The sequence below is a fragment of the Triticum aestivum genome, chromosome 5A (assembly GCF_018294505.1).
Source record: "Triticum aestivum cultivar Chinese Spring chromosome 5A, IWGSC CS RefSeq v2.1, whole genome shotgun sequence".
In the NCBI taxonomy this organism is placed as follows: Eukaryota; Viridiplantae; Streptophyta; class Magnoliopsida; order Poales; family Poaceae; genus Triticum; species Triticum aestivum.
The window spans coordinates 645,844,126-645,869,987 of record NC_057806.1 but is presented as its reverse complement, the minus strand read 5'-3'; the positions used below and the strand labels follow the sequence as shown (position 1 = coordinate 645,869,987).

The window sequence follows — 25,862 nt, the reverse complement described above, 5'->3', positions numbered from 1 at the left end:
TTTTCTTTTTCCGAGAGAAATTTGACCATCAGTTTGACAGGCGGTGTGAATTATGTGTCACACAAATTGCAGTGTTGAATTTGTACTAGATTTTCAAGGTGTTTCTTAATGATTATTCGTTCCGGCAAATGAATAATCATTAAGGTGGTGTAGAAATTAAGCTTCAGATGTAGAGCTTCGATGACATATGACTCGTATATTATTGGTTTAAATGATTTTAGAAAAAATGAGCCTCCTCATCAATTAACACCACAGTTCTGTAAAGTAAGTATGAGAAATAGAAAGATACAAAACATGTAGCTAATCCCGTAGGCATGTACATGCAACTACCAGAGCCAGCTGCGCGCAGGCAGAACAAACATGACGCAACACTCATACATGAGCTCTAGAAAATCACAGACCAGTAAATATACATCAAGTTTCATCGATAAAAATGTTGCAATCAGGAGCATGCCAAGGTAGAATCATCTGTAGACCATCCTAACCAGAGGATTCCATCAATGAACTCTGGCAAACGTCTCACGCAACACCTCCTTGATCTTCAACACTCCAACCTCAGTTTCTCTTCTGTCTTGGTTTCTCTACAATATGCTCCAGAATTTTTGAAAGATAGTAAAGATTAGAAACAATTGATCATCAAGATTTGTTTTTAAAAGCAGGCTTTGTTATAGTCTTCCAAATAGTCACTAACTTTGTTAGTATTCCATAACTAACACTGAGCAACACATATTGGACTAAAATTCAGTATCACGTCCACATCCAATACCTTAGGTATGAGTGCAATGATACCATGAACCGGTCTCTCAATCTCCAGCTCTCCTCTATGGAAAGCGTCAAACAATTCATTCAAGTCACACTTGACCACATCCCAAAACTCTATAAAATTCAACATGTAGCCCATCAGGCCCAACTACCTTGTTATGTTTAGGCCCAAACACCACCTTCTTAATCTCCTCCGTACTAAACTCTCCAGTTGAAAAAACTTCCTCGTCATTCAGTTGGGAATAGACCAAACCATCAATACTGACAACAGTGATCTCAGGTTCACCAAACAAATCATTATAAATCAATGACATGTGTAACCAAGTATGCTTCTCTAGAAATTTCCATTCCATCTCCATGCAAGACACAAATATAGTTTTTTCTCTCCTTGTAGTAGCTTTCAATTAAAAGTATCTAGTATTCTCATCATCTTCTTTCAAATCCTTCTCATGATCTCTTTGCCTCCATCTAAGCTCATCATCTTTGAGCAGCTTTTTTAGTGTAGTATCCAAAAACATATTAAGCTCTCTTTCTCCCATGGTTAGGGGACATGTTTCACTTTTACTATCCAACTCGTCCAGCTTGCCTGATTTTTTTTCTTTTCAAATTTCTGAAAACCCCTTCAACATTAATATGCCACCATTTGAAATGTCTCCCAAGCCTCCTAGCTTCCGTTTGCCATTTATCAATATAATGTACACACCAGGGTGGAGCAATCCAGATTCTCACCACCTCTTCCTTAAAACCTTCCATCTCTAGCCAACAAGTCTCAAATCTAGATATCACTATGTGGAGGTTGAATTTAGTATTCAAGTGCAATGCTGCATGATCAGATCAGAGAGCTCTAATTTCAACCCAACACATCCCACTCAGTTGAAACTAGCACTCAATCTAATTTCTCAAAAGCAGGAATCTCCAAATTATTGGCCCAAGTAATTGGTTTAACCTGGAATATTGGATTTGTAGATCACAAACCACGGGAAAGCCTATGTTTGTTGATGAAATGGTTATGGAACTATGGTCATCAGTTTTTATTTGATTGATGGTTAAGTATAAAGCTCATAATATATGGTTGTCGTGAAAACTAGGATGGAAGAAATTTTCTGTATATGGAGAGAATGGAAATGAACATTAAGAAGACACAGGAAGCCATATGTCAGCAAATCATGGAAGTAATTATGCGAGCCGGGAGATGGACGACGTTACAACAAGGATTTTTTTGAACAATCATTGGGGGGGGGGGGTGGCTCACCACTTGAATGCATTACTCAAAGTGTCATGAAGGTAAGTTTGACTCGAATGGTTCTTACGATATTCGACTAAACACAACATTAAATCGTCTTGTGAACCTAGGCAATGACAATCGTAGCGCGAGACGATCCGACAATCCTGGCGTGTGTTTGGCATTTGCCGGCCATGCATTGCCAATGCAAAATATAGGAGCAACTAGCAAGAGGGTAGATGGCCCTACAGAATGATGAGTACCGCAGTCCAAAGTTGACTTATGTAGAGAGTGTCCACACCACGAAGTTTTCACCACCCCTGGGCATCCCTTCCTTTTCTTCCACACTCGTAGATCACCATTTTCTAGCCGGTGATGCTTACAACAAAACTCTAGCAGCCTTTTAGAAAGAAAAAAAAGTAATGATGAAAATGAAGATGGTTTGTGGCACATTATTGGTCAGTGAAGGAATTGGTGTCCTGGCTCGCTTGTTGCATGTGATGCTTCAGACTTCCCTCCGTAAGCTTAATAAAGCATCATGGGGCAACGTGTCCACATGATAATAAGCAAAGGAGGGGGGAGGGGGCAAAGAAAACGACGATGGGCATTAGCTCTTGCAAAACAAACAGTGTCAGTCGGCTCATGATGAAGAAAGCAATAAGAGTAGAGAAAAAAAGAACGTACGCCACAGGCAACGCCGCCATGATGATGTGCCGTCTTGCACCCTGCCTGCACCGGGCAAACCGAGGTAGGGCGACCGCCAACCCTAGCCATACACGGTCCTCCGCCACTGTATCACACGGTTGTTTGCGTTGCGTGCCATCTGACAAAATAGCATTTTCTTTTTGAAAAATTAGCAAAACCGTTCCAAAAAAAAGTCATTACCCGGCCCATGTAAGGTTCAACCACGCATCATTCACGAGCCCTCGCAGGCCCGAAGCCAGCGAGCGAGCAAGCACGACGTCTCTGTGTTGCGGTCGCTGGTTCCATCGCCTTTTCTTTTCTTTTTCTTTCTTTCTTTGCGTCTCCTCCAAGCCGAAGCAACCAAGGAGGAACCAGATCAATCCTTCCGTCGCGTCCACCATAAGACCGAACCGGCCACCATCCCCTCCGGCCCCACCGCCTGACACTCCACGCCACACAGCCGCGCCCAAATCCCCCAAAACCCTAGCCCCGAGGAGGAGGAGGAGGCGGCGGCGACCATGGCTGCCGCAGCGGCGAACCTGGCGGGCCGGCCGGGCGTGCGCGTCGTCGTCATCGGCGACCCCGGCACCGGCAAGTCCAGCCTCGTCGTCGCCGTCGCCACCGAGCAGTTCCCCGAGAACGTCCCCAAGGTCATGCCCCACACCCGCCTCCCCGCCGACTACTTCCCCGACCGCGTCCCCATCACCATCGTCGACACCTCCTCCAGGTCCTCCCCCCATCCCCCATCCCATTCCGCCCCGCCTCAGATTTGACGATTCCGTCGCGGATTGATTGATTTGGTGTTGACCCCGTCGTCCTCGTGTGCGTGTGTGTGTGTGCGCGCGCGCTGCAGCCCCGAGCAGAAGCCGAAGCTGATCGCCGAGTGCCAGGCGGCGGACGCGGTGGTGCTCACCTACGCCTGCGACCGGCTCTCCACGCTCGACCGGCTCAGCTCCTATTGGCTCCCGGAGCTCAGGCGCATCCAGGTAATCTCGGGCTCTATGGCTTGGTTAGTGGTTGCCGCAGCCTTGGGCTCGCCATGGTTGGTGATTTTACCCTGGGTTGCCCGTGTTGATCTGTGCTGTCCAATGTTTCTGTGATTGCGCAGTTGAAGGCGCCTGTCATCGTGGTGGGGTGTAAGCTGGACCTGAGGGACGACCAGCAGAACAGCCTTGAGCAGACGATGGCGCCCATCATGCAGTCGTTCCGTGAGATCGAGACCTGCATTGAGTGCTCCGCGCTTCGCCAGATCCAGGTGAGGAAGACCCCCTCTTGTCTCTGTATCTAGGCAATATTGGTAACACTTTCATTATGTCAAATCGTTGATTGTTCACAACGAATGAAACTAGAATGATCAAAATGCTGATGCCAGCAGCTGCTCAGCCTCGCCTAATATTCCAACATTGCATTTTTATAATTTGATTGAGTACTAATTCAACTATGCAGTTGATAATTTGATTGTTGTGTTAGAATTCTAGATACTATGCTCGAGTAGGTTTTACTAAACAGATAGTTTATGAACCGCAGGTGCCTGAGGTCTTCTACTACGCCCAGAAGGCAGTGCTTCACCCCACAGCTCCTCTATTTGATCAAGAGGCGCAATCTCTAAAGCCACGCTGTGTGAGGGCTTTGAAGCGGATATTCATTCTATGTGACCACGACAGGGATGGAGCTCTCAGTGATGTGGAGCTCAATGACTTTCAGGTTTGTATTCACTCAGGCTACCCATTCTTCCTTTATATTAACATGAGGCTGACTAGTGTCTTTTATTGACATTCTTCTATGTATGGTGGTACTAAAATTCCTTTCCATTGCTTTGCAGGTCAGATGTTTCAGTGCTCCTCTCCAGCCTACTGAAATTTCAGGCGTGAAGAGAGTTGTTCAAGAGAAGATGCCTGAAGGCGTAAATGATAGCGGCCTTACATTGACTGGGTTCCTTTTCCTTCATGCTCTTTTTATTGAGAAAGGTCGTTTGGAAACTACATGGACAGTATTGAGGAAATTTGGTTATGATAATGAAATCAAACTTAGAGATGACTTCATTCCAACGTCAGTCAAGCGAGCTCCTGATCAAGTAATGTTCTGTTGATTACTGTCAGCTATTCACATTTTGTTGTCAGTTGAAGCTAGACCAATTTTTAAGTGCACATATATTTTAGTGTAAAGTTGTTCTTATAATGGCTTACGTGTAAGTTGATAGTTGATTTCAATTGTATGCTGGGTATCTGCAATCCTAGCTTCACTAGCCACTTACCTATGTGTTTTATATTTGCCATACGTTTGGTCTCTAATATTTCTTTGGTACTAAAGTCATATCACTATCTTTGTTACAGACGGTGGAATTGACAAATGAAGTGATTGATTACTTGAAAGGAATATTCAACATGTTTGACATAGATAATGTAAGTCTAATGTATTGATCGTCACAATTGTTTTTTATCCTCAATGTTAAATATTGCTGTGCCCTTTGTTATTCTTGGCATTTTCATTCTAATCTTATCAGTAAAAAACTTATGTGTTGGAGCATTTCTGAAAATGTGTTTATGTATCAAATCCAGGACGAAGCTTTGCTACCTTCTGAGTTGGATGATCTTTTTTCAACTGCACCTGAAAAGTAAGTTCTTTACTAAAAGAAAGGGTAATTTTAATCCTAGTTTGACACAATTGGAGACAATTTGTTGTAATTTACATAATTTACTCATATTGTTAGTAACCCTGTATTACTTTATCTTAGATTTGATGGCATCTGTTTTACTTTTGTTAAATGGTTCTCAAGTTTAGTCTATTTAGTCATTTGTCTCTGCTTATCATTCACATATCATTATTCCAGCCCATGGACTTCTGATCTATATAAAGACTGCGCTGAAAGGAATGTCTTGGGTGGGCTATCACTTGAAGGATTTCTTTCTAAGGTATTCTCTCACTCCCTTTGTGCTACACTGTTTGTGTGCAATAATATTTAACGCTGCCCGTTGGTTGCTGTTTTGTTGGTTGGATTCAACAGCCTAATGCTCTATTCGGATCTCATATCTTTTTATTCATGTTCTGACTGTCTTGTACCATTCAATGAGCTCAGTTAATCTCTGAGAAAGCCCAATAGTTTGTTGTAACCATTGTACTCCCTCTATCCCAAAATAAGTGTCTCAACTTTGTACTAACTTCAGTACAAAGTTGTACTAGAGTTGAGACACTTGCAAAGTTGTACTAGAGTTGAGACACTTATCTTGGGATGGAGGGAATATGAATTACTGCACCCATCTTAGTTCGTCATATGCAAACGAATCCACAGAAGAGATTATATATACTATATCGAACACATAAGAAACATAAACCAACTAAAAATGGGATAGAAATCTTTTAGGAGTGTTGTGCTTGTTATGATTAAGATGCATAGTATTTAGTGGCGTGCCTTGAAAAACATGTGGAACGTTTCCAGGCAAGAAAACCTTTTCTTAGTGTTAGTGTAGTGTTTTTTATGTTTACATGCATATCTACACCAGTTTAATCTTGTGGACACGTGCTTAGAAACCTGTAGACAAAACACCTGTGTGTATTATGGTGATATTCTTTCTTACTAGATTACCGGTTGATTTTCCTTTGCTGACTAGTATCTCCTACAATTGCAGTGGGCTCTTATGACACTTCTAGATCCAGCAAATAGTTTCGCGAACCTTGTATATGTCGGCTATTCAGGTGATTTTAATTCAGCATTCACCATCACGAGGAAAAGACGAGTGGACCGTAAAAAGCAGCAGACTCAAAGAAATGTGTTCCAGTGCTATGTTTTTGGTCCCAAAGGTGCCGGAAAGACTGCATTGCTACAATCATTCCTTGGAAGGTATTTGATGCATTTCTCTGTATTTACTCCATGAATTTTCATACCATCTTTATTCCTTTTGGAACTCCATTTCACTTGTTATCTTCATTGCAGGCAACCTTCTGATGCTCTGCCAACTAACAGCGACCGGTTTGCCGCAAATACTGTTGAACCATCTGATGTAAGTAGTCAAAATTTATGTTTGTATTCTGCTTGCACTTTTTGATAAATGGCATGTTCTTAATGATAAATGATAATTCTATTCTTACTGATGCTCTGCCAACTAACAGCGACCGGTTTGCCGCAAACATTCTGATAAATGATAATTCTATTCTTAATGATGCAAGACTTCACGCGAGTATAGTGACAGAAATTAAGACAACCCAAATTTTCTCTGCCAATGGCATGTACAGTAGTTCAATGTTGCCCTTTCCCTCTCGTCATCTTCATTTTTGGTGGACATGGAAGAGGGAGAGAGAGAGCCTTCCAGAAATCATATGTGATGGTCTAGTGGAGACGATAGGGTGACATTAACTTCAGCAGTTTCTAATTTGACTGCGGAGTGCAGCTTTGAGATTTATCATTTTCTAATTCTTGGTAATCTGTAATGATGCTTTTCTACTCTTACTCTGCAATGTTCATATCAGATTCATTATATCTTTGTTTTATTGAAGGGGACTAGAAAAACACTTGTGCTGCGGGAGATTCCTGAAGGTGATGTCAGATCATTGCTAAACAACAAGGAATCCTTGGCACCCTGTGATGTGGCAGTCTTTGTTTACGATAGGTATCCATTCTGCCGAGCTATTTTCCTGTTTATTGTACTGTTTTCTGCTTTGTGTCATATATATGCTGGCAATTTTTGAATTGTTCTCAATGGTTTTGATGGCCCATTTTGGAAGGAAACTAGGTTTACCATTCTATGCTATTTGCAAGATCTCATGAACTTAGTTCATTCATGTATTGCAATCTGATTTCAGTTACACAATAGCTTACTGGCCATATCAAATAAATGATTCTTGGTCAGTAAAAAATGAATCTCTTTGATCCTTGATTACCTTTAATTGGTTCAACTATTCATCTGGTTATGTAAACGGTACAGATGACAGTTGAAAATCTTGCTTATCCTGGTATATCTTACTCTGACGTATTATTCAATATTACATAAATTTCCTTATGTGACACCTTTAAAATGGCAGCTGTGATGAATTTTCTTGGCAAAGAGCAAGAGATTTGCTTGTGCAAGTGGCTTCACATGGAGAAAACACTGGTTATGAAGTCCCTTGTCTGATAGTTGCTGCTAAGGACGATCTTGATCAATCTCCAGTGGCTCTACAGGAATCAACCAGAGTAAGCTCCAATACCATTTCGTTTGACATTTTAAATTTACCATTGTAGTTGGTGAATGGATTAGAATCCATGGATAGTCTAGTTGTTTATGTTTGTTACAGAGTAATCATAAATCTATCTAATTTCAGGTGAGCCAAGACATGGGAATTGAAACACCAATTCCCATCAGTGTGAAATTGAAAGACTTGAACAGCATTTTCTGCCGAATAGTTCACGCAGCACAGCGGCCCCATTTGAGCATCCCAGAGACTGAAGCTGGTAAATCACGCAGGCAATACCGTCAACTTCTGAACCGTTCCCTCATGGTTGTTTCAGGCAAGTCAAACCCCACGATCTTGTCACAAATCTTTTCTTACTAGTAGTCAGTAGCTAAATCCGCATTTAACCAAATATCATCTCAATAAAATACTAAGAAGTCCATAACAATGTGAATCAATTGGTCGATTTAGAGGTATGGTGGGTTCCATAGGGAATCGAGTCAACGGGCATGATAGCTCGCATTTGACAAAATGCTGCTACTCAATTACAATTTTGTATGCCTTTAGACCTTTACTTGAACATGCATTCGTGGGTGTGGAGCATGATGATAGGTGGAGCAAAGCGCCCTTCAAGTACTAACTTATATTCTAATACTCTGCAGTTGGAGCTGCTATAGGTGTTGTGGGGGTAGCCGCGTACAGGGTTTATGCGGCTAGGAGGAACTCGTCGTCATGAAGCCCCCCTCCCTCCCGGGCAGTCGCCGGGAAATAACGTGCAACAGGCAGGTTCATCGTCGATGAAGTGGATCGTCTAGCTTGATGTTTATGTACAGTTGCGTCATCAAAGATAACTTGTACTAGTGCGTGTTTGAGTTTCGGATGGTATAATGTACGGCAGTCATCAGGCTCTGTTAGATTCTTTAGCTGATAAAAGACTGTCATGACTTGATTTGCTCTGTTAGAATTTCATCACTGTCCTAAATTTTTGTCCACATTTTTCTTTTTCATCTCCTCTGAACATTTTATATGTTTATTTATGTTGGCGTTAAGGATGCATTTTTGTTTTGTGTGTGCTTTTATTGATTTCATTCGTAGTTCTATTCAGTTTGTTTTGCTTAGGCAGAGTTATATCTCTTTCAGAGCGAATGCTAAAAGTAATGGTCGGTCGTTTACGCCCATAGGAGTTGGAATAAACTGACGAGTTCTCTGGTTACATTCCTCCATGTCTCCGTCGATCGTGGTCTCGATTAGCCTGGCACGTCGAAAGAAACCCGTCGCGCACGGTGGCCGTCAGCGTCGGCTGTGTCTGGACTCCGGTAAGCGCCAGCGGGATCCGGGCAGCGCCTGATGCCTACAGCCACGGACTCGTGTCGATGCCAGACAAGGCCCATCCCTCCCTCCCTCGTCTAGTTGGGTCAATCACAGGCACGGGGTCGCTTTCGCCATTCAGGCGATAGATAGATAGATAGAATAAAATGATGATTCCACTAACCGGCCTTGTCACGAGGGAAATGGAAATGGCGAATGCGGTGACGTGCGGCGCAGGTTCCTCATCGCTCACCATGATGCCTACTCGACGGCCGCACAGTGCCCAGCATTATTTTTTGTGGCCAAAAGTGCCAGCTCGAGTTCAGACAACGCAAGCCAAATCCCCAAAATCTCAAGAACAGAAAACAAAACGCGAGCCAAGGTCGGACTCTGTAGCTGGAAGACTAATAATAATAAAGTCGCTGCAGAACTAAGAAATCCAAGATTGGACACCGTGCACTTCGTTATCGACGGGCAGCACGTTGTCCACCACTGAAAAACTAGGCCGTCTTCGTTGGAACACACAAGGGTGTGGGTCATCTTGTTGCCTGATCCTGGGTGTGTGCAAGGGCAAGTAACAGTCGTCTCCATCAGCCATTGATGCAACTTGTTGGTTCTCTCTTGATAGGCGTTAGAAGGACCACGACGACTTTCAGCTAGATATATACATACAGAACTGAATGAAGAAGGTAAAGATCCACACCAGCAGTGTCACATATGAACAAATGCTCTGAATGTTTGCAGGTTTGTGGCAAACACACTATTCATTCCATCTTCACACCAGTTTTGCGTGCATATACAAGCCAAACAAAAAAGCGCCACCGTGTGATCCGTGATCGCCACCGGCGGCCAGTATACAACGGAGGCAGCAGCAGCAGGTTTCAAATCCTTTTTACAATTAGGTTTCCCGGCCGATCGGATGCAGCAGCACACGCCCTTTACGACCTATAGGCAAAAACACATACGTAGGATTCTCCAGTTGAGGAGGCCGGCGGGCTAGAAGAATGAGCGCTTGGTGGGCACCCTGCCCACGGCCTTCATGAAGTTGGCCAGCTCCAGCACCTTGGCCAGCTTGAGCCCCCGCTTGGCCTCCGCCGACGCCCGCTTCTCCTCCGCCTTGTGCCGCGCCTTGGCCACGTCGTTCTGCGTCTTCTCCACCGCCTTGGCGCGCTGCTCGTCCAGCTTCCTCTGCACGCGTGGTCGTGGGATCCATCACAGTTAGACATAAGGTGACCGAGATGAACATTCAGATAGGATACACTAACTGGACAGCAAGCAAGCATGATTTTCACATGCACTACTAGTGGTTCTCCCGGACAAAGGCCGCCACTCTCATAGAACAGTCCTATCGCCGTGAGATGAACGTGCTAACGGTCCATGATAATCTCACAGGTACACAGTCTCCCTTTTGGCGCAGAAAGTTGCATGATTGAGCTGTAAAACGAACTGATGTTCACATGCACTCACCCACAAGAAAAGGGGCAATTGAGACAGCCACGCTCTGATGTAACACCTCTATCTAATTAATTATCTTGGAGATTCATATACCTTTTCTCAAAGCAAGAATAGATTTACACTATTCTACTCAAAAGGGGTACTGTATTAGTGTTGCTAGGCGTAGGAACTTCCTTTTTATCTGGGAGAAAAAAAATCAGCTCGCTAATCAGTGTGCACAAATCTCATGTGCTGATTGCATCAACCATCGATGGTCTACCTAATCTCATGTGCTAATTTTGGGCAATTTAGTTGCTGTATTAATTTGTCATGCTCTACTACTTTTCTTTCTTGAATTGACAGGAGTGCTGTGAAGCTTGGAGAATTGTTTTCTCGGTTGCAAGGAAAGATGATGCTAGATGCAAATTAAGCTCAAAGCAAGTAGGATTCCACAGTAGATTTTCATCAGAATCTGAAGGATCTTGTTGTTCATGTAGTAGTGATGATTACCTCAATCTTCTTGAGCCAGGCGGACGCCTTGTCGACCTGCTCCGTCTCCCAGCCGTTGATGACCACCTCCTCCCTCTTGAACCGGTTGTTGATCTTGGCGATCTCCGCCGTCTGCCACGCCGACACCTTGGTCTCCACCTCCTCCTTCTTCACCTGGCTCGCCTCCACCGGCGGGCCGGCCGCGGGGACGACCTCAAGGTCGAGCCGCGCCGCCCTGCCGCTGCTGCCGCCGCTCCTGCTGGGCGGCGTGGCGAAGGGGCGGCCGCTGTCCGGCACGATGGCCAGCGGGTTGTGCTCCTCCAGCTCGTCCTCGCCGATGCTGGTCAGCTGGTCGGGGCCGCCGTCGTAGGGGCCGCCTGGGTGGTGGTTGCTGTTGCTGTTGTTACTGTTGGGGTTGCTGTTGGCCGCCCCGGTGCCGGCGCCGGCGGCGACCATGGCGGTGAACTCGCGGCTCATCGTCATGAACTGCTCCTCGGAGGTGACGGAGCGGTGGCTGCTGGCGCTGTCCCAGGCGGTGGAGGCGGCGGACAGGGTGCGCGTGGGCGGCGTGAAGGGCGGGTGCGGCGGCGACAGGGGGTGGACCTCGCGCACCTCGATCACCTCGTCGACGTCGTGGAAGGTGGTGTTGGTGGTGCTGGCGGTGGTGGTCACCAGAGTGCCCTCCTCGTCGTTGGCCCCTAGGGCATCGTCCTCGTCGTCGGACGCGGAGGGTGGTGCGTGCCGCTCATGCAACATGTGTCGGCGCCGGCCGGCGGGGACGGGGCACCATGCGCGGGAGGAGGAGGACCAGCAGTGCACGCCTCGCCCTCTTGACTGACTCGATCTTGCTGTGTCAGTGCGCGGTGTGGTGGTGTGTGTGGGTGATGGGGTGTGGTTATATCAGTCCGTTCATCCGTCCATCTGTCCCGGGTGTGGGTGAGGCGAAGGCGATGGCAGGTGGGGGCTGGCTTGTCTCCCGTGGCGCGTACCGGCGGATGACACGTACGTGTCGCGGGGGCAGCTGCGAATGTTCGTTTAAGCCTTGTTCTTATTTTTTTTTTAAAAGTCCAAAGACAGTATGTAAACTATAAAGTACTCCCTCAGTCCGATAATGTAAGACGTTTCTTTGACACTATGGTGTACAAAGACACCCTTGCTGAGCAAAGCCCCTTGCCCCCTCTAGGTCCCTATTTCATCGGAGCAAACTTGTTTAAACCCCAAAAAAGCTTATAAAAGTAGCGCCCGACAAGTCATCGATGTTGATTTGAAGACGTCGGCGGCCGCAGTTTGTGTAACAAATTGCCGCTATGAAGAAGAAGATGGTTGAGAGGGCTTGTAGACCCCAATTCCGGTCAGACGGAGCCAGAGAACACAAATCTCACACACTCCTTGACAAGGCGGAGTCTGGTTAACCTTCGCCGATCAAAACTGGAGCCGGCGGATCAAGACGTATAGACACGTTATGTGCTCTGCAGGATAGCGCAACCGAGACAAACCTGCAAAAGAAACACCAGACCCGAAGAATAAGATCTTAGGACACACCATCTTCCACACGCCTCCTAGCAATACGAAGAAGCATCACCGGAACGAGGGGAGGTGGATTCCACGCCTGCGGTGACACCATAGTCTCGCCACAGTCAGACGGAGGCCTAACTAATGCCTCGAGAGAGGAAACTACGACTCCCACCGATCGACGATCTATTGGCGAAGGAGGATGGACGGGAGGAGGGGGGGAGGACCCCTAGACCTCTTTTGGGTCTCCGTTGATAATATAATTCCTATTTTTCCGCCGAACTGATTCTTTCTTCTTGATTTGGTCCATTTCGCCTAGATAGGAGGCATTGCCGAGAGGAGCAGCATAATCTAGAGCTCAATCCAATGACGTTGTATGAGGAGAGGGGGGGGGGGGGGGCGTTATGTACGTTTTTTTACCACCGCTTGGATTAGACAAAAGCCAAGCTTGAGACAGTTGCGGTGTCACTAGCGATCTCGCCAGAGACACGCCACGACGTCGCCACCGAGGGAGGCAAACCGTTGATAGGTTCCTGAGGCAAGTAGGATCAGGAGCGGTGCCCGTCGGGAGGAGGAAGAAGAAGTCCGGGTGAAATGGATTGAAGTTGGAATTGGAAAGAGAAAACAGTCGCCGAAGCTATAGGCTATAGCTAGTGGCGGAGATAGGGAGGACCAGCAGGGCGCCCTGCCCCCCCCCCCCCCCCCCCCAACATCACTGATTTGATACTAATATAGCAACGAACAGTGTAGAATTTAGATAATAATACATGCATTAGTGTAGTTTGGCCCATGTAATTTAAAGTTTGTGTCATTTGACCCCCTAATCTTTAATTTCTGGCTCCGGCTATAGCAGGACCTTTTTTTTGCTCATTAGAAAAAAAAATCACTTGCTGGTCTAGGATCCCCCCAATATCTTTTTTCCCTTTGATTGAAAGAAAAGTTGTGGGGCTTTGGGCGCGCGTGCGCCGGTGCGCTATGGAGATTGGCGATATCGCGAGTGGGCTCTTGTTTAATTTGAAATCGAGATGGGAATGGACACGCGAATGCATGTTTGTTTCTTGATGCATGCATGCATGCATGCATCTTGGAGTTGACTCACAGCTGTGTAGTACTAGCCCCGTGGGCCGTGGGTGTGTGAGTAGTGTAACAACCAAGGAGAAGACTGTAATGCCAAGAACAAACAACTTTTGTGTGAGAATTTTGCAACTTTATAGCTTGGTGTAGCCGTGTAGACTGTAAATTTGTGTGCCCGGGCTTTGGTAATCCACGTCCACTACTCACACGACAGTGTCATGGGTTTAGATAATCAGTCGAGCAAGTCCCTGTTGTGTACTCGAGATATTTGTGGCGTGCCATGCCCATAGCCCAGGTTGTTGTCGCGTAGCAGCAGCAGGGTCCGTCCACATGAGGAGAGAAGATGGAAAGATGCTCCCCGGTGTGTCCTGGAAATGTTGGGAGCTCGATCGAGATCGGTCGGATGGATAGGCTCCCGACGAGCGATGATGTACGTACTCCGTGGTGCGTGACGTGACGTCGGAACACACATCGTCCCCGCGTTTCACGAAGTCTCGTCGCCATTTTTAGGCGCAGCAAGTTTTAGCCACGTACGTTACGTGTGTACGTAATGGACATGTATGCTAGCTCTGCCTGTTATGTCAGCCACTCCACTCCAACCCAAAGCAAAGCAAAGCAAAGCGGGTGTTCGTGTGCGGATTGATCACGGGTGTCTGCATTAATCCAAGGCCACACAACTTTAAATAAACTTGGCGCCAAGCTAAGCGATAGAGTAAGGTGATCGTTCTTGTCATGGCCCGGGTTTTTCCTTGTCTTTGACGTACGCGCTGTCCTCGACTAAACCTGCATCGATCTAACGGAGCTAGCCACGGAGCAATCGTCGAGAACTCGACGGGATTAGCCAACTAACGCTGGAAATAAGCGCTGACGCTGTAGTGTAATCAGCGTGCAGTGCAGGCATGGTCCTGCTCGACGTGGAGGAGGACGGGTGGTGGCGCGAGGCGGCGACCGGCCGGCGCGCCGTCGCTTTCCGATCCTCCGGATAAGAGAGGAAGAGCCACGACCAGCCCACCCGCTCTGCCCTCCCAAAGGTTCCATGGCATCGGCATGCAGCCAGGCCGCGCCATGCACGCAGCTGCTCCGCGGCCGCTGTCGCCGAGGACCAACGGACGGACGGACGGACGGACGTAGCACGGGGGCGGTACGCGCTGCGTCCTGGGTGTGCGCGCGCGGGGCGGGGCATGTCCACCGGGCGACGTCTACGCTGCGTCTGATGCACGGCTTACGTCCATTCCATGGCTGTCGACCTCGGCGATGGCTTCGTATGCTGGAAAGCTTCCTGGGTTAAAAATGGAGGAATATGCGGGGAAGTGGTTTGTTTAGCAGAGACGTTGCGGTCGACGGGAGTAGTCACCGTCGGTCACCAGCTGGTTCCGCTGGGTTCACAGCTAGCCCGATAGCGAGGTTAACAACTACTAGTCTTTTCTATCTACTCCTTTTCTAACATGGTACGTAGTACTCTCTTCATCCGGAAATACTTGTCATCAAAATGAATAAAAGGGGATATATTTAGATGTATTTTAGTTCTAGATACATCCCTTTTTGTTCATTTTAATAACAAGTATTTTCGGACGGAGGGAGTACTAATACATAGCCCGCGTGCGTCGAGAGGTAGGTTGTCATCTTTTTCGCGACGTGCGCGCGCGGGCTCACCTCAGGAATGAGTCAGCTAGAGTACCATACGGCCGGGCATATACTGCCATGCCGTGTACGAGTCACGAATCCACGATGATATGACATCGAGCTACCGCCTTTTCCACGCACAGGACATGGTTACATGCATGTACATCCATCGCCAACGAATCGTAGAGTAGCCAGTCAGCCAAACGAATCAGGCCTTCGTGCAAAGTGTTCAAGTGATCCAGACCAATTATCGAAGCGTTTGGTTGGGTAGAAAACCCCGATAATTCAACCCAGAGCTCGGGCTCAGAACAGTACCGCGATGTAGAAAAGAAAAACAGTTCAAAAATTCTATTTTTTTGGCTACAAGATGCTCCTATGCGTGAACTCCAGGCACCAAATCACTGTACAGTTCATGCCCGGGCTCATCTGAGCCAGGCACCAAATCGCCTCTCTTAGAAAACCCCGCTTCTGTAAGTCTTTAGAGCCTCTTTCCAGCCGCCGCCTCCTTCTCCAAGAAAAGCTAGGGTTCGTGCCTCTCGCCGGCTCCACTACAGGTCCGCCTCGTTTCCGGTGGCCCTAGGACCATGGGGGCGTGTGGATCCTGGCAAGGGCCGGCGGAAGGGTTCGGTTGTTAGTCGTTCCTTCAAGATTTGTTAGGGTTTGTGTCCTACTCAGGAAGACGAGACGGCGGCGGCTCCCTGAAGATGGAATAAAGGTCTCCCCGCCTAGTCCCCGTTCCGGTGATGCGTCTAGCATCGTTGGTGGGCGTGTGGAGGTGTGTCTCCGGCGGATCTATCCTCGATGGATTTGCTCGGATCTGGTTGTGGTTTGTCTATGTTCGTGTGTCTTCAGGTTGGATCCTTTCGATCTACATTATTCTTCATCAGCGACGGTTGCTATTCTGGTGCGCTGGTCCTACGGGGCCTTAGCACGACGACTTTCCGACTGTCTACTACAATAAGTTATGCCTGACTCCGGCGAGGAGGGGTGATGACGACGGCGTGCCTTCAGCTCGCTTCAGTGATTATAGTCGTCGCTAGATGGTCTACGAATCTGGATGTAATTTTTATTATTTCTAATGTTCGTTGTACTACCATGATAGAAGATGAATAGATTGAAAGTTTTCTCGAAAAAAGAAGAAGAAAACCCCGCTTCTGATTATAGCGCTTCAGCGCTTAAAAAAGAAACAATTGCAGCCGTTTGGTTTGGTCATTCTGTTTTCTGTTATGATGCTATCGGATACAACGCTTCACATCTGCGAAAACGTCTGATCGGGCCGGATACAAAATCCCCTCTGCTCCGTATTCGCTCGCATCCGAACCAAACAACATGCGTATTCAGGAGAAAATAACGGAAGCAGTGCTTTTCCAATACCGAAAGTCGAAAACGATACCAACGTGCGAACCAAACGCCTCGTACATGTACCATGTCTGTCTGGATCATTTGCACACTTTCAATCATGCCAGGCAGCTGCAAACAGTATCTTTAAGCAGAACCAAACCAATTATTGTATACCAATTAAAAAGAGAATTATTTTTTTGGGGGAAAAAAACAATTATTGTACCGACCTTCTTTTTTCCGATAAATTATCGTATACCGACCGCCCTGATACTTATGGTCTCGAATTAGTTATAGCTTAACGGGTGGAATCGTTCTAGAAGAAGCCGGAGCACACGCGTACGTCGGGTGATTGAGCCGTGTCCGTTCATGCATCATGCATGGCTACTCATGAGGGCACCGAGGGAAAAATTAAAGAGGAAACAAAAGGTGGAGATGATCAACAAGAAGATGCGATCGATGTGGCCATCCACCTCATTGTTGTTTCCGGCTAGTGAGTGCCATGCAGGCTGCTGGCACATCGCTTTGTGGCTTTCGCCATCTTTTATAGCAGGATAAACAATCCTCCGTACCTACTAAAACCAATACAAGTTCGTTAAGCACGGCGCGATTAAATCGCTGGCTGGGTGTGGTGATCGATCGATGTGAGTGGGTATGATGGATGCGTACAATTCCCATGGCCAGCGCACAAAAGTGCATCGTCTCACCATCAATCCAACGACGGGTTATTGTTGTATTGCACAGTCATACAAGCAAAAGTGCATTATCTTCCCACTTTACCTTCTACCATTCTAATCCGAACCTCTTCATTTGCTAGCACCAATTTTTTCTTCCGCCGCTCTCCGCAAAAATATTGCTCGATTCGAGCCTTTATCTCCATGTCTTTTTTGTTAGGCGTTTTCATCCTTTTGCTTGATGAGGAGAAAGTTGGTGGATTGGATGGTATTCGTGTGTGTGTAGGAATGCACCTTCAATTTTCCTTCTTTTATTTACAAATGACTCATTGATGAAAGCATGTTCTCACAAGGGAAACACCTGGACACCTTGTGAGTAATGATAAATCACGTGTTTTCTCCAGTCCTAATACGCATGTCAGTATACGGGAGAATGTGTGCAGAGAGCTGAATATTGTAACATAAGCCCTATCAGATAATACATACTTGGGTCTTCCTAACATGCTGAGGGCATCTCCAACACTAACCCATAAATTTGCTTCGGCATCTGTCCGCGGACAGGGGGACCAGTCCGCAGACATTGATGCCGGACGACCGTCATCCAACGTTGTTCGCATACATTTCAATCATATTTTGAACTAAAAGTACAAAATTCATGCAAACCGGATGGATTTTTATAATAAACAGGAAGAGATTCACACTAACACGACGGATTTCATATAAACATGGCGAAATTCATTACATTTCGGACTTACTTCAATTAAAAGCGGAGCTCGTCCGACTCCGGAGGTATAATTTCGGACATACTTCTATTCTAAACCTAATCTAAATGATCGCCGACGCCCGTTCCCGTGTCCGGCCATGAGCCCTGAGAACTAAAGCTCCGGCACTTGCCTTTGCCTTCTCTTGTTTCGCCTCGGCGCTCTCCAGCTTTGCCTCCGTAGCCTCCGCCACCACAGCTTGAGCGACTAATCAGCCGCCGATTATTAGCCTGCCAAGCTTGGGTTCAGGCGAATGGGAAGAGTGGTGGCCTTCCTGGGACATGTTTGGTTGCTTGCATACATCCTAACCATGTCCGGACGGGATGAAAAAAGCCTGTTTGGTTGCGTGCAGGAAGAGCTGACTTGCATCGACACGAAACTTAAAAGCACCCCAGAGCCTGCCTCGTCGGGAACGCTCAAATCGGCTGTTTCTAGCGAACCAGGCTGAGTTGGGCGCAAAAATAAGAGACAACGTAGGCCACGATGCAGGGGGGAATCGGGGCGGAGATGGCAGGAGAAGGAAAGCGGCGGAGGCGGGATGGAACGAAACATAGCCTCAACCCATTTACTAGGTCACCCTAGCTCCAGGACAATCCCTTCCTCTGTTCTTAGCACCGACGACAAAGGCGACTCAGAACTGCGCAAGCAGCGGCGGTGCGGAGACGTCAACAACACTCTTCGGTAGCCCTAGTTGCTTCTTCCCTTCTTCTTCGACTCCAACTGGCCATCCTCGTCTCAGCCATGCCCCCTCCGAAGCTGGTAAGCAGCATACAACCCCGCCACCCGCCTCCTCTATTAGGTCATTTGTTAGGACGGTGTAGGATCAATTGCGCCATTGCTGATTGCACCATGGCCGTCACTTAGGTTGTGAACGAACGGATGAAGCTGGTAGTTTAGGTAGTATTGCTGATAGCTATGATTCATGCCTGGATCCTGTTGGTCCATAAGCGGAATGACAAGCCTGTCATTCGGTATATGATCCATCGTTAATCCGGAATCAGGAGAGGATAGCCAATTTTCAGGATTGCCATAACACCATCTACCATACCATTTTCAGGATTGCATGGGCGCAATATATGGTACTCAGGTGACTTCTAAAGTGCCAAGGGCACAGTCGATAGCATACAAGAATAGAAAGCACTACACAAGTCAGAATGTTCTTGCTGCGGTTGACTTCGCTCCGAAGTTCACCTATGTGCTAGCTAGGTGGGAAGGATCAACCCATGATGCTAACATCCTAACTGACAACATGAAACAACCTGATGGCATCAATATCCCCGATGGCGAGTTTTATCCAGGGGATGCTGGCTATGCATGTCAGCCTGGTGTTCTTCCACCCTTCAGGAAAACAATACACCATTTGAACGAGTCCCTTTCAGGAACTATCCTAGACTCCACATGAACTGTTTAATCTTACTCACCTAGGCTTAGAGTGATGGTTGAGAGGGCATTTGAAGCTCTCAAGAATAGGTTTAAGATACTAGATCAGAAGCCATTCCACCCTTACCCTACCCAGGTTAAGCTTGTTCTTGCATGTTGAATCATTCATAACTAGATCCTACAATGGGGTTGTGATGAACTTGTGCCAAAGGAGGAAGATGTGACGCCTGATGATGTTGTCAGCTCGGACCATGGCGCGAAGGCATTTGACAACGAAGCCTTGAAGAACAAAAGGATGAAGTGAGCTCAGACAATGTGGGATAACAGAGATCAGACAAGAATCTGAAGAAGAGAAAGAAGAGGCAGCAGTACAAGAGAAGAAGCAGCAGCAACAGCAGAAGAAGAAAAGGACGACAATGGACTTCCACCTAGTTATCATCGACGATCTTTCCCCTATTCAGCCATATGACTCTTAATTTGTACTACTATTTGTTAGTAGTTAGGATAAACTGCCATTTGTTTTCTACTCCCTCCATCCCATAATATAAGACGTTTTTTGACACTAATAGATGATATTCAACCCATGTGTGGTAAGTTATAACTAGTGAGAAGGGGTGATCACATTTATACTGTTTGTCTAAAAACTGCGACCCAGGCAACAAGTACCATGGTAAAAATTGCTTGAGGTAGTCTAAATGCAGGCAACCAAACTAATGTTGTTTTTTTATGCTCTAATGATGGTGAATAAGTAACACTACTCTTTTCCCCCCTAGGGTTTCCCTAGGGTCTACCTCTTCCTTTGGCAGCGCCGCCGAAGTCCACAAAATTTCCATGTGAAAACCGGCCGGATCGCTTAGCTTTTGCTGGTGATCGGGTCGCCCCGTGGCAATCGTCCTGGTACACCGGTAGCATGGAGGTAGGGGATGGAGATCGCGGAGCAGGGGGGGTCGAAGGGAGCGCAGGCGGAGGAGTTAGGGCGGAAGTCCTTGGGGGCTGGAGAGGATCAAGTCCCGTCGTCATCGGCGGCGAGGGTGGCCGCGGGAGGGGCGGGTGAAGCAAGGGGCATGGAGCATGATCGGGTGGATGGGGATGAGGAGGAAAATTGGAATCACCATGGCCCAGATCCAAATCTGGAGGATGTGTTTGAAGGCCTAAACTTACATGGTGAGGAGGAGGAAGATCTAGATCTTTCAGGGGAGGTTGATGAGTTAATCAAGGATGTGAGATGGCTGTCTCTCTTTAGGGTTCATACCCTACGCCCATTCAGTCACACGGCCCTGTTAAACTCCATGAGGAATGCTTGGGCGTGTGCTCAAGGTGTGACGTTCAACATCAAGGGACCTAATTTGTTCTTGACGTAATGCCATTGTTTGGGAGACTGGAAGAGGGTTATGGAAGGAGGACCGTGGCAGTTTAGGAGAGATCCAGTGGTTTTGGTTGAATATGATGGGTTTACTAATGTCTCTGATTACTCGTTGGACATGTATCCAATATGAGCAAGGATCAAAGGCCTGCCTGACGGGCTAACGAGAAAGAAAGAACTGGCCGAGAAGGTGGCAAAGAAGGCAGGGAGCCTCCGTTTACGGTGATTGTCAATGAAGGCAAGATCAATCCTTCGAGCCACTTGAGGGTTAGGGTGTTTGTTAATGTTAATAAACCTTTGGTGAGATTTGTGCCAATCACTTTGAAGGAAAGGAAGAAATACCCCGTTTACTACGAAAAGCTGCCTGATTTCTGTTTCTTTTGTGGATGTATGGGTCACGTGGTCGAGGAATGTGGCGATGGGATACACAATCCGTCGTCGTGTGAATGGGGTGACTATTTGCATTGGAGTGGAGAACCAACTAACAGTGGCACAAGAGGAGGTTGAGGTGCTTGGTCTGATTCGCGTAGAGGAGATAATGCCTCTGGGGAGGGAGTACGGGGTGGTAGAAGAGGAGGTGGAGGCAGGGGTGAAAGAGGAGGGAGAAGCTTTGGGGCTGGAGGTAGGGGTGCTGGAGTGCACCCGAGTCAAGCTGAGGGGGTTGTTGAGGATGGCGAGCATGTCGGGCTGGAATAGGAACGCTCGGTTCGTAAAAGACTCGTCAGAGATGATGGCACTATTAACCTCCGTGGGCAGCTAGTCCCTAATCTAGGAGGGAAGGTGGCTGATACCGTGCTTTTTATTGAGAACGGTGCCGGGTTTGTGAGCCCGAGCCCGACTGCGGCTGGCTCTACACCGGGTAAGAACCCGATCGTGAAGAGACTGCGGCACAGCGGGAGTGGGGAGGAGATGATTGGCGAAGTGGATATGGGTACATCTTATGAGGCGGCCTCCGAAACGGAGGACCGCCGGGTCCAATGAATTACTTAAGCTGGAACTACCGAGGAGGGGGGAATTCCCAGACAGTTCGAGAGCTGACGACCTTATGTAGGTCACATTCCCCCATGTTTGTGTTCTTGTGTGAAACGAGACAGAAGGAAGCGAAGATGAAGAGGTTGAGAGGTCGGCTGGGACTGAAGGGTTTTTGTGGCGTTGATAGTTCTGACATGAGCGGTGGCTTGGCAGTATATTGGCATGAAATTGTGTGGTGGAAGTGCTAGACAAAGACGACCGTCATGTCGATGCTCTAGTTTGGGTGCAGGAAGGGGCGGAGCAATGGAGAGTTACGTTCGTATATGGAGAACCGCAGGTAGAGAATCGGCATCTCATGTGGGCAAAAATACAGAATTTGAAATCTGTCAATGATCTTCCGTGGTTGGTTATTGGGGATTTTAACGAAGCAATGTGGGATTTTGAACACTTTTGAGCTACACCAAGGCCGGAGTCGCAGATGATAGCATTCAGGGATGTCCTTGAAGTTTGTGGCTTGGTAGACTTGGGTTTTTCGGGGGTCCCTTTCACCTATGACAATAAGAGAAGCGACACGAACAATGTCAGGGTGATGCTTGATAGGGCCGTTGCAACAAATGAGTGGAGGAATCTATTCTCTTTTGCCTCTGTACATCATATTCTTAGTCCTTGTTCGAACCATGTGGCAGTACTTCTCAAAGGTGAGGCGGATTCAGGACCGGTTGGGCCTAAACAGCGCCGGTACGAGATTTTCTGGGAGCGGGACTCCACGCTGCCGGAGGTCATCAAGAATGCTTGGGAGTCTGTTGGAAATGTCCAAACTTTGGAGCAGCTGCGAGAGGCGCTAACCAAGACGATGGTGTCGCTTGGGTATTGGTGCAGGAAGTTCGGAAATGTAACAAAGGAGCTAGCTAAGTCCCGATCACAGCTCGAAGAGCTTATGCATATGAATGCGGACAGACGAGAAATAAGGAAAGTGACAGACAAGATGAATGATCTTTTGTACCAAGAGGAGATGATCTGGCTCCAAAGATCGAGAATTTCATGGCTTAAGGAGGGCGATCGCAACACAAAGTTTTTTCATAGTAAGGCAGTGTGGAGGGCTCGAAAAAACAAAATCAGGCAGTTAACAGATAGTATTGGGGTGGTCCACTCAGATTTCGTATCTATGGGTAAGTTAGCGAATGAGTATTTTTATGATATCTTCACAGCGGATGTTAACCTTGATGCAGGCCATGTGGTTGATCTTTTTGAAGCACTGGTCACGGAGGAGGACAATAACAAGCTGTGTGCTCCGTTTAGTGATAAGGAAATCTCTGACACACTCTTTCAGATAGGACCACTTAAGGCGCCGAGGCCCGATGTTTTTCCAGCCAGATTCTTTCAGAAGAATTGGGCGACTCTCAAGGACAGTGTGATTGCGGCTGTTAAGGACTTCTTTGGGACGGGGGTGATGCCAGAGGGAGTTAACTCCACGACAATTGTCCTCATACCGAAAGTTGCTAATCCTACAAAGTTGTCTGAGTATAGGCCAATTAGTCTGTGCAATGTGATTTACAAGGTCATATCTAAGTGTTTGGTTAATAGGCTCCGTCCTCTCTTGGACAACCTAATCTCAGATGAGCAGAGTGCGTTCATACCGGGTAGGATGATTACCGATAATGCGCTAATTGCCTTTGAGTGCTTACACTACATCAAACAGGAAAAGGATTCCACAAAGAGCTTTTGTGCCTATAAGCTTGATCTCTCCAAAGCATATGATAGGGTGGACTGGGGATTCTTGAGGCAAGTGATGCAAAAGTTGGGGTTCTCTCAGCGATGGATAGACTGGATCATGACTTGTGTCACATCGGTGAGATATTCTATCAAATTAAACGGAACTCTCTTGGATTCATTTGCACCGACGCGTGGGCTTCGGCAAGGTGATCCCCTTTCACCATTCTTATTCCTGTTTGTGGCGGATGGTCTTTCTGTGATCCTAAAAAAAGAGTGACTTCTGGTCTTATTACTCCGGTGAGAGTATGCAGGCGAGCACCAGGTATATCTCACTTGTTATTTGCTGACGATACCTTGTTGTTTTTTGAGGCAACTAGAGGTCAGGCAGAGAGCGTTAAGGAAGCTCTAGACTTGTATGGTACGGCCACCGGGCAAAGTCTCAACTATGAAAAATGTTCCATGTTCTTTGGTTCTTCTTGTCCGAACACAGTTTAAGATGAGGTTCGGCAGGTGTTGCGTGTGCAAAGTCTGGTTTTTGAGAAGTATTTGGGCCTGCCTACTCCTGAGGGACGCATGTCTAAGGGGAAGTTCCAAAACCTTCAGACAAGCTTGACAAAACGCCTTATTCAGTGGGGAGATGGTCAACTTGCCCAGCCCGGAAGGGAGGTATTAGTGAAAGCTGTTGCACAGGCGCTGCCAACTTATATCATGGGGGTTTTCAAATTGCCATTTTCAGTATGCGATGATCTTACAAGAATGGTTAGAAATTTTTATTGGGGTTCGGCAAAAGGGAAAAGAAAGGTCCACTGGAGGGGGTGGGACCATCTCATGCAGCCAAAGGATAGAGGCGGTGCAGGTTTTCGAGATTTTCGGTTGTTTAACCAGGCGCTTTTGGCTCGGCATGCGTGGAGATTGATCTCTAGGCCGGACAGTTTATGTGCACAAGTTCTGAAAGCAAGATAATATCCAAAGGGCAAGCTTGAGGATACGGTTTTCATCGGAAATGCTTCCTCTTCCTGGCAGGCAATAAGTCACGGTTTGGATTTGTTAAAGAAGGGTTTGGTTTGGCGTGTGGGCAATGGCAGAAGCATACGAGTTTGGCGCGACAACTGGATCCCGAGGCCTTACTCATATAAGCCCATCTCATTGCAAGGCAGATGTCGTCTGCGCTATGTCTCTGATTTCCTGAATGAGAATGGATCCTGGAAGGTGCAGTTACTGTCGCAGCACTTCCTTGCCGCGGACGTTGATGAAATTCTAAAGATTAGAGCTTCTCCGAGGCAGGCCGAAGATGTTATTGCATGGGGGCCCAATAAGCTGGGAGTGTTCACAGTAAAAAGTGCTTATATGCTGGCGTTTGATGAAGCACATAGAGAGAGGGCGTCCTCATCTAGCTCTTCTCCAGACGGGAGTAGAGCTTGCTGGTCTTACATATGGAAAAGTGTGGTGCCTCCTACTGTCAAGAACTTTGCTTGGCGAGTAGCGACTGATGGGCTTCCCACTTGGCGGAACAAGCATAAAATTGGACTAGAAGTGTCTAGCACATGTCCAGTTTGTGGTGTTGAAGAGGAAGATAATTTTCACCCCTTTGTGCGTTGCCAGTTTGGGCGAGACTTGTATCTAGAGATGGCCAAGGTATGGAGGTTACCCAGTATTGATAATCTGACAAATAGTGGGAAGGAGTGGCTGCTAATTGCCCTATCACCATTAAGTGAAATTGAGCGAAGCATGATGCTTATGACCCTTTGGCGTAGCTGGTTTGTCCGGAATGAGATAACACATCAAAAACCAGCCCCACCATTGGAAGTTTCGGTTCGCTTCTTGCAAAGCTACCTGGAGTCGCTGTTGGCGATCAAACTAAACTCCAACATGGACCCGATTAAGGGCAAGTCCGTGGTGGTCTTGGGTTCTTTGCCTTCACCGGGCAGAACTGCATCCCCGGAGGTCAGATGGTCTAGACCGAGCACGGATTGGGTTAAACTAAATACTGACGGGTCCTACGATTCTTCTGGAGCAGCGGGAGCTGGAATTATCCTCCGGGATTCAAATGGTGAATTATATTCTCAGCCTCCAGAGTTTTGTTTTCTTGCAGAGATGCTCTGGAAGCGGAGTTATGTGCATGCATGGAGGGGCTTTCGATATCTATTCAAAGGTCAAATCTTTCTATTGTTGTTGAGATGGATTCTTCGGAGGCGGTGGCCATGATCACTTGTGCTGGCAAGGATCGATCCGTTTATGCTTCTTTTATTAATGAGATAAGATATCTTGTTAGTCTTCGATCTACTTGTATTACTTATGTTTTGCGAGTTTAAAAATAAAGCTAGTGATTGTCTAGCTGCCTTTGGGAGAGTGGAGAGTAGAATTATGACCTGGATTGGGTCAGGTCCTCCGGAGGTGGTAGAGATTGC

The 25,862-nt window shown here is 47.1% G+C and overlaps 2 protein-coding genes across 2 annotated transcripts; one reads left to right on the top strand and one right to left on the bottom strand.

Moving 5' to 3' along the window:
- Positions 1-3,030: 3,030 nt before the first annotated feature.
- Positions 3,031-8,878, top strand: LOC123105585 (mitochondrial Rho GTPase 1). The gene is made up of 14 exons (XM_044527674.1): positions 3,031-3,395; positions 3,522-3,654; positions 3,777-3,923; positions 4,196-4,372; positions 4,491-4,742; positions 5,002-5,070; positions 5,227-5,282; positions 5,499-5,580; positions 6,295-6,506; positions 6,600-6,666; positions 7,160-7,272; positions 7,685-7,835; positions 7,964-8,150; positions 8,476-8,878. The coding sequence occupies exons 1-14, from the start codon at positions 3,187-3,189 to the stop codon at positions 8,547-8,549; spliced, it is 1,929 nt and encodes a 642-aa protein (XP_044383609.1). The 5' UTR covers positions 3,031-3,186; the 3' UTR covers positions 8,550-8,878.
- Positions 8,879-9,847: 969 nt separating this feature from the next.
- On the bottom strand, positions 9,848-11,929 carry LOC123105586 (remorin 4.1). Its single transcript, XM_044527675.1, has 2 exons — positions 11,066-11,929; positions 9,848-10,309 (listed from the first exon to the last, which is right to left on the bottom strand). The coding sequence occupies exons 1-2, from the start codon at positions 11,798-11,800 to the stop codon at positions 10,118-10,120; spliced, it is 927 nt and encodes a 308-aa protein (XP_044383610.1). The 5' UTR covers positions 11,801-11,929; the 3' UTR covers positions 9,848-10,117.
- Between the last annotated feature and the right edge of the window lie 13,933 nt (positions 11,930-25,862).

Excerpts from the sequence above, each read along its gene's own strand:
- LOC123105585 (XM_044527674.1), top strand. The coding sequence starts at position 3,187 with ATGGCTGCCGCAGCGGCGAACCTGGCGGGCCGGCCGGGCGTGCGCGTC. Across the intron at positions 3,396-3,521 it reads ATCGTCGACACCTCCTCCAG|CCCCGAGCAGAAGCCGAAGC; the intron begins GTCCTCCCCCCA and ends CGCGCGCTGCAG. Across the intron at positions 8,151-8,475 it reads TTCCCTCATGGTTGTTTCAG|TTGGAGCTGCTATAGGTGTT; the intron begins GCAAGTCAAACC and ends AATACTCTGCAG.
- LOC123105586 (XM_044527675.1), bottom strand. The coding sequence starts at position 11,800 with ATGTTGCATGAGCGGCACGCACCACCCTCCGCGTCCGACGACGAGGAC. Across the intron at positions 10,310-11,065 it reads CCTGGCTCAAGAAGATTGAG|AGGAAGCTGGACGAGCAGCG; the intron begins GTAATCATCACT and ends CCACGCGTGCAG.